Below are 14,925 nucleotides of genomic sequence, written 5' to 3'. Positions count from 1 at the left end.
GCTGGAGGCAGGAACACACAGATTCAGGCTGGGATGGATCAGGAGCACAGGCAGAGGAAGGGATGGGATCCTCCCAGGATGGTGAAAGAAGCAGGGAATGGGTGAAGAAAGGGGAGCAGGAAGGGCAGGAAGCTGGCTTGACCCTTGTGATCCCTCAAATTTCTCCTGAGTATGAGGTGTATGGGATGGAATCCTCTGTTTGGTCAGTTCTGGCATCTCTCCTGTCCGTTCCTCCCCAAAGGAGGCTGCAGGTGGGACCTCTTTATTCCTTCTGGAGGGTAAAATGTTCCTCAGAGCTGAGCAGTGTCCTTGGCTCTGCACACCAGGCTCTGGCTGGAACTATAAACATCAAGTGTTATCAGTCCTAGAAGCAGACACTGAGAAACTTGCTGTTAATTTCAGCAAGTGCAGCTCCTTACAAGAGACTGAGCTGAAAGCAAAAGTACAAGACAGAAAATCCCCTTTCTCCTGGCCCAAACCAGGACAACATGAAGGGACACCTTAGATGTATGTAGAAACTGCTTGAGGGCTCAGCTGCCTGCTGGAGCTAGCCTGGCAGGGTATTACCTGCCTTTAAACGAGGATGTGAGACTCAGGAGATATTCTGAGCTCTTTTTTCTTTTTTGCCTTTTCCTTTTTTTGTCTTGGTGTCAGCTCAAAACCCAGTTCAGCTCTGAGAAATGTTAGCATTGGTTTTTGTTGTTCTAATATGGATAAACATAGATGGGTTTGGTTCATTTTCTAAGGGTTACATTTTCAATTTGGATCTAGGTGTCTCACAAAGTGCATTTTAGACTTCAGAGAGAATTTGTATGTATCTCTAATCTTGCCATGAAATGTTACTTCTCAGGTTAATTCGGGTATCAGGCATGAAAAATGTCAGTAGGATTCCAACCAGCTCTTCAGATATTTTGGTGTTAATGGCAATTTAAAGTTGGATCATGATGTTCTCTCCTGTTTTCTAGTTTTTGACAATTCCTTCAGTGGTAAATTGAGTCTGGTAACTTCTGGTTTACCAAAGTGTATATCACTATTGAAGTATTGTCTTAAATCTTTTAGGCATGAGCTTTTGAATTCAACACAAGAAGAGGTACCACTGGACAAGGCAGTTGCAGAAGGTAGGTCTCCAAGTAAGTGAGTTGTACAAGCACAGGGTGGTGGCTACTGTTGGCTTTTCCTAACAACACCCTGCAAATCAATTTCTCTTGTTCTGAATTTTCTTTAGCTACAAAGTGACAGCAATTTTCTACTGGCTGCCCAAGCCAGTGATACTATTACCAACACTCTATCAACTAATTTGATTTAATGAACCAGAAGGAAAAAACAAGTTAAGTGTTAATCTCTTGAGATCTAGAAAAAAGGCAGTAATTTCCAGAGCTGATAGCTTACTGGGCAGGGAGCTGTCTTTATCAGGGAATAACAGCTTACAGATTGTGTTTGCCAGGATGAGATTCACTGAAACTCAGGTATGAACATAGTGCTTAGGGTGACATTTGTTACTGTAGAATCTGAGTTGCTGATGGTCAAATGATGTGACTCATTTCTTGCACTTTAACTCACCTACATGCACACAGTCTCCTTGCAAAAATCATGCTTGGCTGCCACTTGTGAGATGGATGTGACAGTCCAAAGCCAGAGGGGAAGGGCCAAGTTTGTTTGTGATGGATTCCTCTATGTGTTTGATAGAGCCAGCAGAGCTGGGGATGCTGTTAACTTCTGGTGTTGTGAACAGAGACATTGCAAGGCCAGAATTCAAACCAGGAATGGAGAGTTGATCAGGATGATCACCAACATTCCCACTTGCCTTCACCAGAAAATGTTGAGGTGAAAGAATTTCAGACAGGGATGAAGGAGAGAGCTGAAGAAACAGTGGAGGGTGCAACCCAAGTTATTAATTCATGCATGTCCAGCTTGAGGGCAGAGGTTCAGGCTGTAATTCCCAAAATAGAAGCTTTAAGGAAAACAATCCAGAGAGCAAGAAATCAATTAGAGGCAGCAGCTGCAGACCCAGGAAGTGTGGATTGCCTCGTGTTACCCCAGGAGTACAAGATGTACTCACCAGCAGCAGGCATGCAGGAGTCATTCTTGTTTGGTGATTTTGGAGAAAGGTGCAGAAGGATTCTTATATTTGGCAGAGCAAGTTGGCTGGAAATTCTGCAAGCATCCAACACCTGGTATGTGGATAGCACGTTAGCAGTGGCCCCCAAACTCTTTTCCCAGGTCTGTGTGGCCCTGGCAAAGCAGCATGGGGGGGTGCACCTCATGCTCTACTCCATTCTGCCAGACAAAGAGCTCTCCATGTACAAGCAGTTGTTTCATTTTATTAAAACCCTGGTGCTCAACAGGTGGCCACAAATCCATTTACTGTGAGTACAAAATGGTTATCATGAAGGCCATAGAGGAGTGCTTCCCAGGAGCAGCTCTAGAAGGCTGCCTCTTCCACCTGGTTCAGAGTATGAGGAGGCACTTGGCATCAAGAGATGCCATTCAGAAGTTTGACACAAACACAGAGTTTGCCCTTAAGGCCAACGTGGTTGTGGCCTTAGCATTTGGGCCTGTCCCAGACTTGGAGGGCTGTTTTGATGCTCTGGCAGAGTATCTGCCCAGAGAGCTGCAATGTCTTCTCAGCTGGTTTGAGGACAGCTATATTGGTCATCCAGATGGGACAGGATGTGGTAGGCAGTCTCCACTCTTTCCACCATCCACGTGGAATCTGTTTGACAGAACGTGGAGCACTGAGGATTTTGCTCACAACCATTCAGAAGCTGATCATCACCTCCAAGCCAAACTGGGAATAAGTCACCCCACCATCTGGAAGTTCATCGATGGCCTCAGAAAGGTACAGAGGGACAGAGATGCCCATTACCAACAGGTTGCTTCAGGCCAGATTCCTCCAGTCAGACTGAGGAAATACTGCAGAGCAGATCAGTTTATTTCAAAGGTTGTATCTAATTATGGCAGTAGAAGCCCCCTAGAATATTTGCAAGCCATAGCTTACAACTACCAAATAGTTTTAAAAAAACAAAAACAAACCAGTTTTGATGCTTTACTATTGCATTTTAGGATTTCCAGATTTCACTCCATATATGTGAACAGAAAGAGGTGTGGAACAGTTCAGCTTGACAGATTGGCCACCAGGAGTAGTCCTAGACTGGGTGTTGGCTCAGGAGCACATCAGTACTGACAGCACCAAAGGGTTAAATATTATTAGAAGGCTTAAAATGAGGGAAAGTATCTTGTTTGAGCAGAGTCATTTCACAACTGGGTGCCTGTTTGGCACCTAAGTGTGAAACTCCATTTTATTTTTCAGTTATTTTGGGTGTGATTCTTGTCTGACATTTAAACAACCCACTGAAAGCAACTCATACCAAGTAAAAACAGTTCAGAATCTAATTGACAGATATCTTATTGCTCTGGAAAGGAGCATCATTCTTGGTGAATTGATTTAATTTTGGTTTTGGTGCTTGCAAATCGCCAGCCTGAAAATCTCCTGTGGAATCTGTTGAATACAGAGCTATTCCTGACTTTCCATAGCAGGCCAAATGATATTAAGTGGTCCCTTTTTCCCTGTGGATGACATTTCATTGGTACACAAACCAATTCTATATCAAGTTCCATTTCAGAGGTTGTGTCTGATTATGGCAGTAGAAGCCATAGCTTACAACTACCAAATAGTTTAAAAAACCCAACAGTTTTGATGCTTTACTATTGCATTTTAGGATTTCCAGATTTCACTCCATATATGTGAACAGAAAGAGGTGTGGAACAGTTCAGATTGGCCACCAGGAGTAGCCCTAGACCCATAATATACAGAAATTAAAATAATGGTGATAAAATGTTAGGAGATAATACTAAAAGCAGTGATGAGATAAAGGCACAGAGAGCTGTGTTGTCTCATGCAGAGTCATTCCTTGGAGGAATTGCTAAATTCCTTGGAGTTGCTAAATTACTTTCCTGGACTTGTTTTCCTCTTCAGTTGTATTCTAGTGTTGCTTGGGCTTTAGGGCATTTTTTTTTTTTTAATTGTCCAAGGAAGTGCTGAAAGCTTGTACACCTGAACCAATTAGAGCAAACAAATTGCTCCCAACCCCAAAATGCTGATTGGCAATCTCAGCCTGGTTGTAATGTAGACAAAATCCCAGTTCGAACTGGGATGCAGGCATAGAAATGGTAGCATCTGCCCTACTGGAGCACCATTAGGTTGTGTTACATACTCATAGTCTTTTTATGAAGGAAACCTTTTTATAACAGAAGTACATCAAGGGCTGTACTTAAAGTGAACATTAAAGATGTAAATTAAGCAAAGAAATTACGTCGTAAGGATGTTTCTTTAATGTCTGTAGGAATTAAAATTTCCCTGGGGGGTAAAAAAAAAAAAAGCAGCAGAGGGAACTGGGGTGTTTAGTCTGGAGAAAAAGAGCTTGAGAGACTTTCTCACTCTCTACAACTATCTGAAAGGAGGACACTGGCACAGGCTGCTCAGGGAGGCTGCAGGACAACCATCCCTGGAGGTGTTTAAAAGCCATGTAGGTGTGGTGCTTAAGGACATGGTTTAGCAGTGGCCTTGGCAGCGCTAGGTCCGTGGTTGTCCTTGGTATTTAAAGGTGTCTTGCAACAAACCCAGCTCTGTGCTTCTACATAAGGTAGTCTTAATACTGAGTCTTAATAGCATATGGTTCCTCAAAGCACCAACTTTTACTATGTAAAAATAGCAGGCTTCTTTTTGCCCCTCCCTTCTTTCTTTTCGCCCCTCACTTTTCAAAAAGAAAAGGGGCAAAAAGCCCCTCACTTTTCTTTTTGCCCCTCTCTTTTCTTTTTGCCCCTCTCTTTTCTTTTTGCCCCTCACTTCTTTTTGCCCCCTCTTTTCTTTTTGCCCCTCACTTTCCATTTTGCCCCTCTCTTTTCTTTTTGCCCCTCTCTTTTCTTTTTGCCCCTCACTTTCCATTTTGCCCCTCTCTTTTCTTTTTGCCCCTCTCTTTTCTTTTTGCCCCTCACTTCTTTCTTTTTGCCCCTCACTTCTTTCTTTTTGCCCCTCACTTCTTTCTTTTTGCCCCTCACTCTTTTGCCTCCTGAGCCCCCCTCTTTTCCCCATCTCCTCTCTCTCAGCAAGGAGCACGGTGGGACCCAAGCCCCCCTGTGCCCTGCAGGAGGGGAGCGGGGTTGGTGTGAGAGAGTTGGGCAGGCAGAATTCAAATTTTATGTCCTTTATTGTGTTAAACAGCCCGGGGGCAGTGGCCAAATGGTGAGCCGGCATCATCCCCCTCAGCACCGGGGAGGGAGAGCCAGAGGTGGGGGTGCGTTTCGGTGGGTGGGGGAGCGTTTCGATGGGTGCGTTTGGGCCGGGAGCGGGTGGCTGCGAAGGAAAGGAGAGTGGTGGTGGTGGGAGCGAGTGCTGGTGCCCGGGGAGAGCAGGGTGCTGGGGGGGAAGGAAGAAGAAAACGGGATCTGCGCGCAGTTCCGCAGAGCGGTGCTCAAGCGAGTGGCGGGCGGGCAGCGCGCTACTCCCGCCTTCCCCTCACGAAACGGGGAGGTGCGGGGCGGCACAGCGGCCTCGTGTGGAAAGGAGGACCCTGCCTGAGCTGAGAGCTGCGGGGAGTGGGGAGGGATGCGGGGGGGGGGGTGTCCCGGTGAGGAGATGTCCCAGTGGAGAAACGTCATGCTGGGGAGGTGTCCCGGTGGGGAGATGATGTCCCCCCACTGGGGAGATGATCATAGAATCATAGAATTGGCTGGGTTGGAAGGGACCTCAGAGATCATCGAGTCCAACCCTTGAACCACCATTGCGGTTGCTAGACCATGGCACTGAGTGCCACATCCAGTCTCTTTTTAAATATCTCCAGACACGGAGAATCCACTACTTCCCTGGGCAGCCCATTCCAATGCCGGATCACTCTCTCCAGAAAGAAATATCTAATATCTAACCTAAACTTCCCCTGGCACAACTTAAGACCGTGCCCTCTTGTCTTGTTGAAAGTCGTCTGGCAAAAGAGACCAACCCCCACCCGGTTACACCCTCCTTTCAGGGAGTTGTAGAGAGTGATGAGGTCTCCCCTGAGCCTCCTCTTCTCCAGGCTGAACAGCCCCAGCTCCCTCAGCCTCTCCTCATAGGGTCTGTGCTCGAGTCCCTTCACCAGCCTGGTTGCCCTCCTTTGGACCTGCTCCAGCACCTCAGTCTCCTTCCTGAACTGGGGGGCCCAGAACTGGACACAGGACTCAAGCTGTGGCCTCACCAGTGCTGAGTACAGGGGCAGAATCACTTCCTTAAAGTGATGTCCCACTGGGGAGATGATGTCCCACTGGGGAGATGTCCCTCTGTGGAGTCAGTGGTGGGGAGTTTTCCCAGTGGGACAATGTCACCAGCAGGAAGTTGTCCTGGACCCGCCAACCACACCTGGGGTTTGCTCTGCACTGTGAGCTGACATGGGTCTTGGGTGTCCTGAAGGATGAGTTTTGGTGACTGGGAACTTTTTGGACACCGGGAACTAAGCTGCCTTTCATCCTGGAGAATGGCACAAGCCCTAGAGTCGCTTGATGGAGTTGCCAACATCTCATTGGAAATGGTTGCCTGCAAGCAGTGGCAGAACCACCTGCTGGAAGTTCAGCGTGAATATATGGCAAGGAGCAAACTACTCTGTGAACCTCTGGTCCAAGCTTCCTTTGGGTGCCAGTGCTTAGTGATAATTCCTTGAAAGCAAGTTCTAGTTCCTTAGGCACACCAAGTTCTGCTCTGAATATCAAGATAATTTTTAAAAGTGGAACTGGCAAACAAACCTAATCCTGTCTGCAACTGAGAGATTTGGAGGCAGGTGATGAAAGCATTGCAGTTCCTCATGCCAGTGCACTGTGGGTGTATTTTGTGTCCCTGGTTCAGTGGGGGTTTGTACATATTTGTATGTTGTTCTCATATCCTCTTATTTTTTTTAGAACTAATTCTCCTATCTCCACCTTCAACCTGTGCTTCTGGGTTACCTGAATTTGCAGGATGGTTGTGCATGCTATAAACTGAAGAATTGAAAATGTAACCAAAATAATTAGGGAATCTTGTAATGTTGTTTTCTGTGCAGTGTCACCCTCAAACACAGGGAAAAAGGACTGGCATTCCAGAATTGCCAAACTGAGAAAGACAGTAGATGAACTCTTCTGCAAAAAGTTTGGTGAGTACAGAATTGTTCTTTTCTTCTATAGTTTTGCATTGCTTGAAGGTTGTTTTCAGCATTTCCTTTGAGTGTCTACATGAATGAGATCTTTGATCATCTTGTTTGAGTATCTAAAATCCTGACAGCTGAGTGAAAACAAATGTATTACTCTGCTGCTTCTGCAGCAAGGTGAGTTTGTAATTTAAAAAGAAAATTATAACTCCTGTAGGTACAGCTCTTCTAATTGCTCTCAATTCCTTCCTGTTTGGATTTTTTTTTTCCTTTGATGGTGAATAAAACAACCATGTGTTTATTTATACCCATTGAAGCATCATAATTAATCTTAGAATATTTCTGGGTGAATTTCAATGTTATCTCCAATATACAAAACCAGTCAGCTTCATAGGAGCTCTAGAACAAAATGTTCCACGATGCTCCACAATAAAGACTTTGCATAAAACCACTGTATTATGGCCTGGTAATCTTCACCCTGACTTTGTCATAGAATCATAGAATCATAGAATGGGCTGGGTTGGAAGGGACCTCAGAGATCATCAAGTCCAACCCTTGATCCACTCCCCCCGTGGTTCCCAGCCCATGGCACTCAGTGCCACATCCAGGCTCTTTGGAAATATCTCCAGACACGGAGAATCCACTCCTTCCCTGGGCAGCCCATTCCAATGCCTGATCACCCTCTCCAGAAAGAAATTCTTTCTCATCTCCAACCTAAACCTCCCCTGGCACAACTTGAGACCCTGCCCTCTTGTCTTGCTGAGAGTTGCCTGGGAAAAGAGCCCAACCCCCCCCTGGCTCCAGCCTCCTTTCAGGGAGTTGGAGAGAGTGATGAGGTCTCCCCTGAGCCTCCTCTTCTCCAGCCTCAACACCCCCAGCTCCCTCAGCCCTTCCTCACAGGACTTGTGCTGGATCCCTTCACAGCCTCCTTGCTCTTCTCTGGACCTGCTCCAGCACCTCAATCTCCTTCCTGAGCTGAGGGGCCCAGAACTGGACACAGGACTCAAGCTGTGGCCTCACCAGTGCTGAGCACAGGGGCAAAGTGATTTGTCACTGCAAAGTGATTCAATATAGTCCATCTTTTCAGGGGTTTGATGTGCTGAGACTCAGACTCAGTTGTGTTTAGATATATTCTGCATTGTCCCAGGCTCTGCAATCACAACTGCAAAAGCCTGAAGATTTGGTAGCATTTGATAAGGGTTGGTGACCAAACTGTCCAATAATTCCATGTATTTGCTTGTAACAGCTGAGGCCCTGGGGAGCACTGAGCCCAAAACTGTTCCATACAGGAAGTTTGAGGCCCACCCTACAGAGCTCTATGTTGAAGGGATGCCAGAGAACATCCCCTTTAGAAGTCCCTACTGGTATGGAATCCCTCGCCTGGAAAAAATAATTGAAGTGGGCAAAAGAATAAAATTTGTGATCAAAAGGTAAGTGTTCATTTTAATTCCTGAACAGGTTGGGTTTGGTTTTGTTTGTTGTGGGGTTTTTTTGTTGGTCTGTTTGTTAGTTTTTGGGTTGGGTGTTTTGGTTTTGGTTTTTAGGCAAGAGGCCAAACACTCTGTGTAATCAAGCACCTGGTTTCATTAAGTCCTGGAGCATTTGGTCTCTAGGTATCAAATAAGCAGATTAAATGCTCTGCATTACAAAGTGGGTATTTGCAATCCAGACAAGTCCTCCCAAATATCCTTGTAGCATGTTCACAAGTATGAAACACATAATAAAAAAAATCTAAAACTTTTCAATTTATTTCATAATAAGTAGAAGGATTTAATTTTTGGCAAGAATGGGCAGATTGTTTGTTTTCTGGTTGCAGGCCAGAGCTGCTGACTGTCAGTTCACCTGAAGTTATCCTGCCCAAGTTGAACACTCCAGGTAAGACAGGTCCTGTTTCCACGTGGGAATGGAAAGGTTTGGTGAGAAACCACAATTGGATCAATATGAGATTTTTCAAGAAGTAACACTTGTGAGATGAGTGTGCTTCATCTAAATAGATCATTATGAACATGAGTGGCTCTCTGGACTGTAGCACAATCCAGTTGTTGTTGAATGACCAGGACAGAGCCACCTTCAGAGCCTGGGAGAGCTGGAGTCACTGCCCTGGCCTGAACCAAAGCTCTGGAGCCCCATAGCAGTTCTCAGCTGACTGCACTGGGGGTTTTTTCAGGCCTCTGTTGGTTGGGAATTGTTAAGGACTTCTTCTTGTCAGCAGGAAGTACCTCAGGCACAGGAAGAGACAATCCAGGTTGCTTTTTATTTCCTGAGCCATCTGGATGCTCTGCATTGGTGCATCAACACCTTTTTGCTACAGAAGATTTCAGTGCAGAGCATGACCCTGCTAGGAGCAGGATCCCAAACTGAGCTCTGGAGCTTGCTAGATTTTTTTTTTCTCCCAGATTCATTTCACTGGAGAAACAAACTGCAGCTTCAGGAAATAAATAGTGTTGAGTTCTCTGCACACACACAGAGGAAATAATGTGATTTAATAATCATGTAATGAGTAGTTGAGTCGTGTCATCCCAATATATTGTGGATTTTGTTTGGATTGTAGGAAAAGCTGATATTCAGCAAGGGAGAAAAGATTCTGTTCAATGTGGAGCAGAAGGAGGAGGCATGGTTGATTTGTTTGCCTTGTTGCCAAAGCCCCCCAACTCTGTAAGAGCCACCAGAATAATTTCTTCCTGCATCTAAAGGCTGTGAAGAACAAGTTCTCCCACTTGAGGCAATGTTTGAAATCTGTAACTATAAAACAAAAGACTTGCCATTTGTAGAGGGAAGTCTGTGTACCATTTAAGCTGCCATGAGTGCTCATTGCCCACTGTGTGTCCTTTTGTGTTCATTTGTGATGATGGGAAGAAGCTTTTACCTTCATCTGTTAAAAAAAAAAATAGGTTTGAATGTAGCCCTTTAGGCAGAGCTGGGTAACATCCTGATGTACCATTTCTGGTTCTCAGTCAAAGAAGATTGGAATGTCAGGATCACAAAGCTGAGAAAACAAGTAGAAGAGATATTTAATATGAAGTTTGGTAAGTGACATGGTAAACAAACTGATTGATAATGATGCTGCAGTTTAAAACTTCTGTAAAAAGATTTTTAAATTACACTGTACTTATTTAAACATCAGAAATGTGCTGGGACAGGTGGAAATCTTTGTTCCTCTCACATACATTGCACTGACTCTTCCTTATAACTGACATTACAACATCCCAGGCCATAGCTTTTCTGTCTGTGTGACAGAAATGATAAGAGCAGAATAAGCTTTTTGATGAAAAAGGTTCTTAGAAGAAAATATTGAGCACTGCAGCTGTAGATATTACCTGTAACAAGACTGACAAAGTCCCCACTTGCAGTAATTCTACAGAAAATAATGGAAAATCTATTTAAATACTTCTCTTGGTTTGTTTGGTTTGGTGGTTTGGGTTTTTTTTTTTATAATTAGCTCTGAATTTTTGTAAGCTAAGCTTTTAAAAACACATGAGCTAAAATACCACCTCTTTGAGTGACTGAACTAACATTAAATCTTTCTTTTCAGCTGAAGCTCTGGGGCTTTCAGAGGCAGTGAAAGTTCCCTACCCTGTGTTTGAATCAAACCCTGAGCACCTGTATGTTGAAGGTTTGCCAGAAGGAATCCCCTTCCGGAGTCCCACCTGGTTTGGAATCCCACGCCTTGAAAGAATTGTCTGGGATAGTGGCAAGATCAAATTTGTTGTTAAAAAGTATGTCTGGACTTCAGGAGTTTTTACTCCTGATTTTTGAAGCTGTCTGACTTTCTTGCCAGCAGCTTTAGGCTTTACGTGCTACCCAAGTTCTGTTTCTATGAAACCAAGAACATTTTGCTTGTTTATTTTATCTCCTAAAAGGATTCAATTCATTAATCATTCATTAAAACATATAGATACATAAATTGCATGTTCATGCATAAAGAATCTGGGGGGAAATGGCCTTGTAGTTGGAAGTGGGGGGTTTTTTGTTGGCTTTTTTTGTTTGTTTTTTCCTTCTCTTTTGCCTGAAATAAATCCCCCCAATAATAGAGGAGATAGCTTTATGTTTTCAAACATTTAGTGGTTATAGTGGATGCAGTCACCTTTGCTTCCAGAAGAATTTTGCTATAGAGAACTAATGTTATGGGAATTGGAACTCAGCTGAATCCCAAAAAACTTGTAACATTTTGCTGCATTTTTTTCTTCATGTATAATTGATTGGGTTGTATTCTGTTCAACTTTTAGGCCTGAGCTTGTCACTTCCTTTTTACCTCCAGAACTGGCTAGTAAAATAAACACTAAAGGTAAGGAAATAAGTATTATTTACTGCCATCAATTCCTTGCACTTGCTTTCTGCTCCCTTAGCAGGCTCAGGTGTCCTTGTGGTTGAAAAAGATGAGTGTGGCAATCAAAAGGCATTAATTACTTACCTCTAAATCTGCTATTATTAGAAAAAGTTCCTCAAAGCATAAAATGATCTACTTCAGACTAGTCCAACACAGAAAATGCAATTTACCCAGTTTCTACAACTCTGATTTTGCTACTGATGGCCTAAAACATATTTATCTTGCTGAAATGAAATAGCTATGAAGAAAAGAATAAAAGAATAAAAAAAGTCCTGAGTTATAATTACCTGTAAAATAAATAGTTTTGCTATTTAGGTTACAAGAAGCATGGAAGCTGTTCCTCACACTTAAAACCAATGAAGTCTCTGTTCTGAATTAGTGAAGTCCAAAGTGTTTGGTGGTGCCTGACTGGTTCAAGCTGTGAGCATCACTGTGTTGTTCTGATGGTGAAAAGCAGCCAGTGCTTAGTACAGACTCAAGTGCTTCAGTCTGTTGGAATTGTTTTTTCATTAGCTGTGCAGATGTTCATTAAAGAGTTTGTTTTATGTTGCCTTCCAGCAGTGAGTCCAAAGAGTTCCAAAGGGTTAGAAAATCCTGCAGACAATTCAAAGGTTCCTGAGGATGAAGATACTGAAGGTATGGAAGAAATACCAATAAATATTCTGTTAATGTTGTTCTCTTCTTCTGTTTTTTTCTTTTATTCTTCCCAGTTTCCATAGCCCATAATTAACTTACACACGTGTCTCATGCACCACACACAGTTTTGTTTCAGGGTTTCAGATACACTTCAATATAGAAACAATTTTATTTTTTGTTTCTGAGTAAATCCTGGGTCTGTGCTGGTAAAATGTTGGTTCAGTTATGTAAAATATTGGAATTTGACAGCTTTCTTGGGCCTTTTATTCCAAGCAGAGATGTGGAAACTGAGGTAGTCCTAAGCAGAGAAGGGATAGGTGTGAGCAGTTCTATCAAATGCTTAAGTACAGCCCTAGAAGAACTTCTTAAGGGTTGTTTTTTTTTTTTATTCTACTCTTGCTTCAGAAGTTTTCTCTAGTAATGAAGTTTGCAATGTTGTTCTTTTCATATGATGCCTTTCTTCTGCTCTCTGCACTTACATGTAATGTCTCTTCCAGGTCCTAATAAACCACAAGCAGAGGATCAAACTAATTCTCAAACCAATGAGTCCAATGTGAACTGGAGGATACGAGGAAAAGAGTTTTCTTTTGGTAAATATTGGGGGAATTGGCATCCATCCACTCAATCAATAGTGGTATTGAAAAATCTGGCAGTTACATATCAGATATTTTGATCTGATGGGTTTTATTCTACCATTAGCAAACAACTGAAGTTCTAGGTTTCATGTACCTTCAGTTCATCATGTAGAATAAGCTGCATCAGAGAAATCATAGAATCATAGAATGGGCTGGGTTGGAAGGGACCTCAGAGATCATCAAGTCCAACCCTTGATCCACTCCCCCCGTGGTTCCCAGCCCATGGCACTCAGTGCCACATCCAGGCTCTTTGGAAAGATCTCCAGACACGGAGAATCCACTACTTCCCTGGGCAGCCCATTCCAATGCCTGATCACCCTCTCCATAAAGAAATTCTTTCTCATCTCCAACCTAAACCTCCCCTGGCACAACTTGAGACCGTGCCCTCTTGTCTTGCTGAGAGTTGCCTGGGAAAAGAGCCCAACCCCCCCCTGGCTCCAACCTCCTTTCAGGGAGTTGTAGAGAGTGATGAGGTCTCCCCTGAGCCTCCTCTTCTCCAGCCTCAACACCCCCAGCTCCCTCAGCCCTTCCTCACAGCAATTCTGCTGGATCCCTTCACAGCCTCCTTGCTCTTCTCTGGACCTGCTCCAGCACCTCAATCTCCTTCCTGAGCTGAGGGGCCCAGAACTGGACACAGGACTCAAGCTGTGGCCTCACCAGAGCTGAGCACAGGGGCAGAATCCCTTCCCTGGACCTGCTGGCCACGCTGTTCCTGAGCCAGCCCAGGATGCCATTGGCCTTCTTGGCCACCTGGGCACACTGCTGGCTCCTGTTCAGCTTCCTGGCAATCCAGACTCCCAGGTCCCTTTCTGCCACTCTGTGCCCAGCCTGGAGCTCCCCATGGGGTTGTTGTGGCCAAAGTGCAGGACCCGGCACTTGGAATGTTGAACCTCATCCCATTGGAATCATCCCAACTCTCCAGTCTGTCCAGGTCCCTCTGCAGAGCCCAGTGATGTATGGAGAATGCTGCAGAAATGCATCCCAGTTCCATTAGATCCTATTAACCTGGGTTCAATCAATCAATCAATCAATCATTCCCTTTGGACTTTTTCTGCTCTGTTTCACAGTGCCTCAGACCCTTGAAGGATTTGTTGTCTAGTGCATAAACCGAGCCTAGATCTGGCATAGTGTGTAAGCTAAATAAGCATTCCACAAACTTGCAGTGCTGAGCAGCACTGTGCAGAGGTACCCAAGTGGTAGGGAGGAAAGATAAACCCTCAGCTATTGAAACTTATATCAAAATCATCATTACAAGACCTCTTCAGGTCTGGCAAATCAGCACAGGAGAAGCCAGAGAGGACTGGCAGCCATGTACTTGTGTTTGTGAGCACCAGGCTGGAGCTTTTTGACCATGATGGACCAGAAATGTTTGCATTGAAAGCTGGGTCAATTTGCAGCCTAGATAAACCTCTCACAGTCAAGGGAGGTGAATGACTGACTGCATTCACAGCAACTGTAAGCAGATCCCAAGTCTCATGAAACTTTTTTTGTTGTTTTCAGCATCCCTACATGCAGAGTTTCTTTCTTTGTACAGGAGTTTATTTGCTTTTTTGCTTTCTTTTTAGCCATGCAGCCATAAAATGTGGAAGAAATCAATTTTTTATTCCTACTGAGCCAGTTTAGAATTAATATAAGGTACTGATTTGGGATGACTGCTTGTTTTGGAATAGGATTTGTATCCACAGTCTTGAACTTCCTTGTTATTGTCATACAATTGTTTTCCTAAGCTTAAGTCTTCAACTTCTTGAAACCTGTGACTGAATTTTTCCTTTTGTAGCCCAGCTACTGAGCACTTATGGCCCCCAAGTAAGCTGGTTTGGGGATTACTGCTGCTGGCTATCAAAAATCAAAATGCTGTGTGGTCATTTAATCATACTCACTGAAACTGAAGTTGTGATAGAGCTTGTAGTTCCCAAGAGCCAGGCAAGTGTCCTGAGGGCTGTGTCACTGAACACAGGCAGAACTTTGGGTGCTGGTTCAGAGGAATAAGTTTTATGGTGCCTGACATTGTGAATTTGGATCACTCTTGGGATTCCTCTCAGTTCTCCTTCTCCTTGCTTTAATTAGCAGTAATTTTTCAAGGCTGTGGGAAAATGAGGATTGATGTGGATATAGGTGTAGGCTGCAGCAAAGTGTTCCAGTGCTGGTTGCAGAATGAAAGCCATTTTGTGGATTTTAT

General features: G+C 44.1%; 1 protein-coding gene across 3 annotated transcripts in view; it reads left to right on the top strand.

Annotated features, from left to right (window-relative positions):
* The window catches only part of GTF2I (general transcription factor IIi), a 75,695-nt gene that overhangs the window by 44,722 nt on the left and 16,048 nt on the right, over window positions 1-14,925 (top strand). For all 3 annotated transcript variants that reach the window (XM_030462486.1, XM_030462485.1, XM_030462483.1), the window contains 9 exons: window positions 1,060-1,118; window positions 7,065-7,154; window positions 8,395-8,578; window positions 8,965-9,023; window positions 10,103-10,174; window positions 10,681-10,864; window positions 11,375-11,433; window positions 12,034-12,111; window positions 12,609-12,701. In XM_030462486.1, the coding sequence (XP_030318346.1) occupies window positions 1,060-1,118; window positions 7,065-7,154; window positions 8,395-8,578; window positions 8,965-9,023; window positions 10,103-10,174; window positions 10,681-10,864; window positions 11,375-11,433; window positions 12,034-12,111; window positions 12,609-12,701 (878 nt within the window). The remainder of the gene's footprint in view (window positions 1-1,059; window positions 1,119-7,064; window positions 7,155-8,394; window positions 8,579-8,964; window positions 9,024-10,102; window positions 10,175-10,680; window positions 10,865-11,374; window positions 11,434-12,033; window positions 12,112-12,608; window positions 12,702-14,925) is intronic.

The sequence above is a fragment of the Calypte anna genome, chromosome 19, assembly GCF_003957555.1.
Source record: "Calypte anna isolate BGI_N300 chromosome 19, bCalAnn1_v1.p, whole genome shotgun sequence".
Classification (NCBI taxonomy): Eukaryota; Metazoa; Chordata; class Aves; order Apodiformes; family Trochilidae; genus Calypte; species Calypte anna.
The sequence above is the reverse complement of the archived record's forward strand: the minus strand, read 5'-3'. Positions and strand labels throughout refer to the sequence as shown.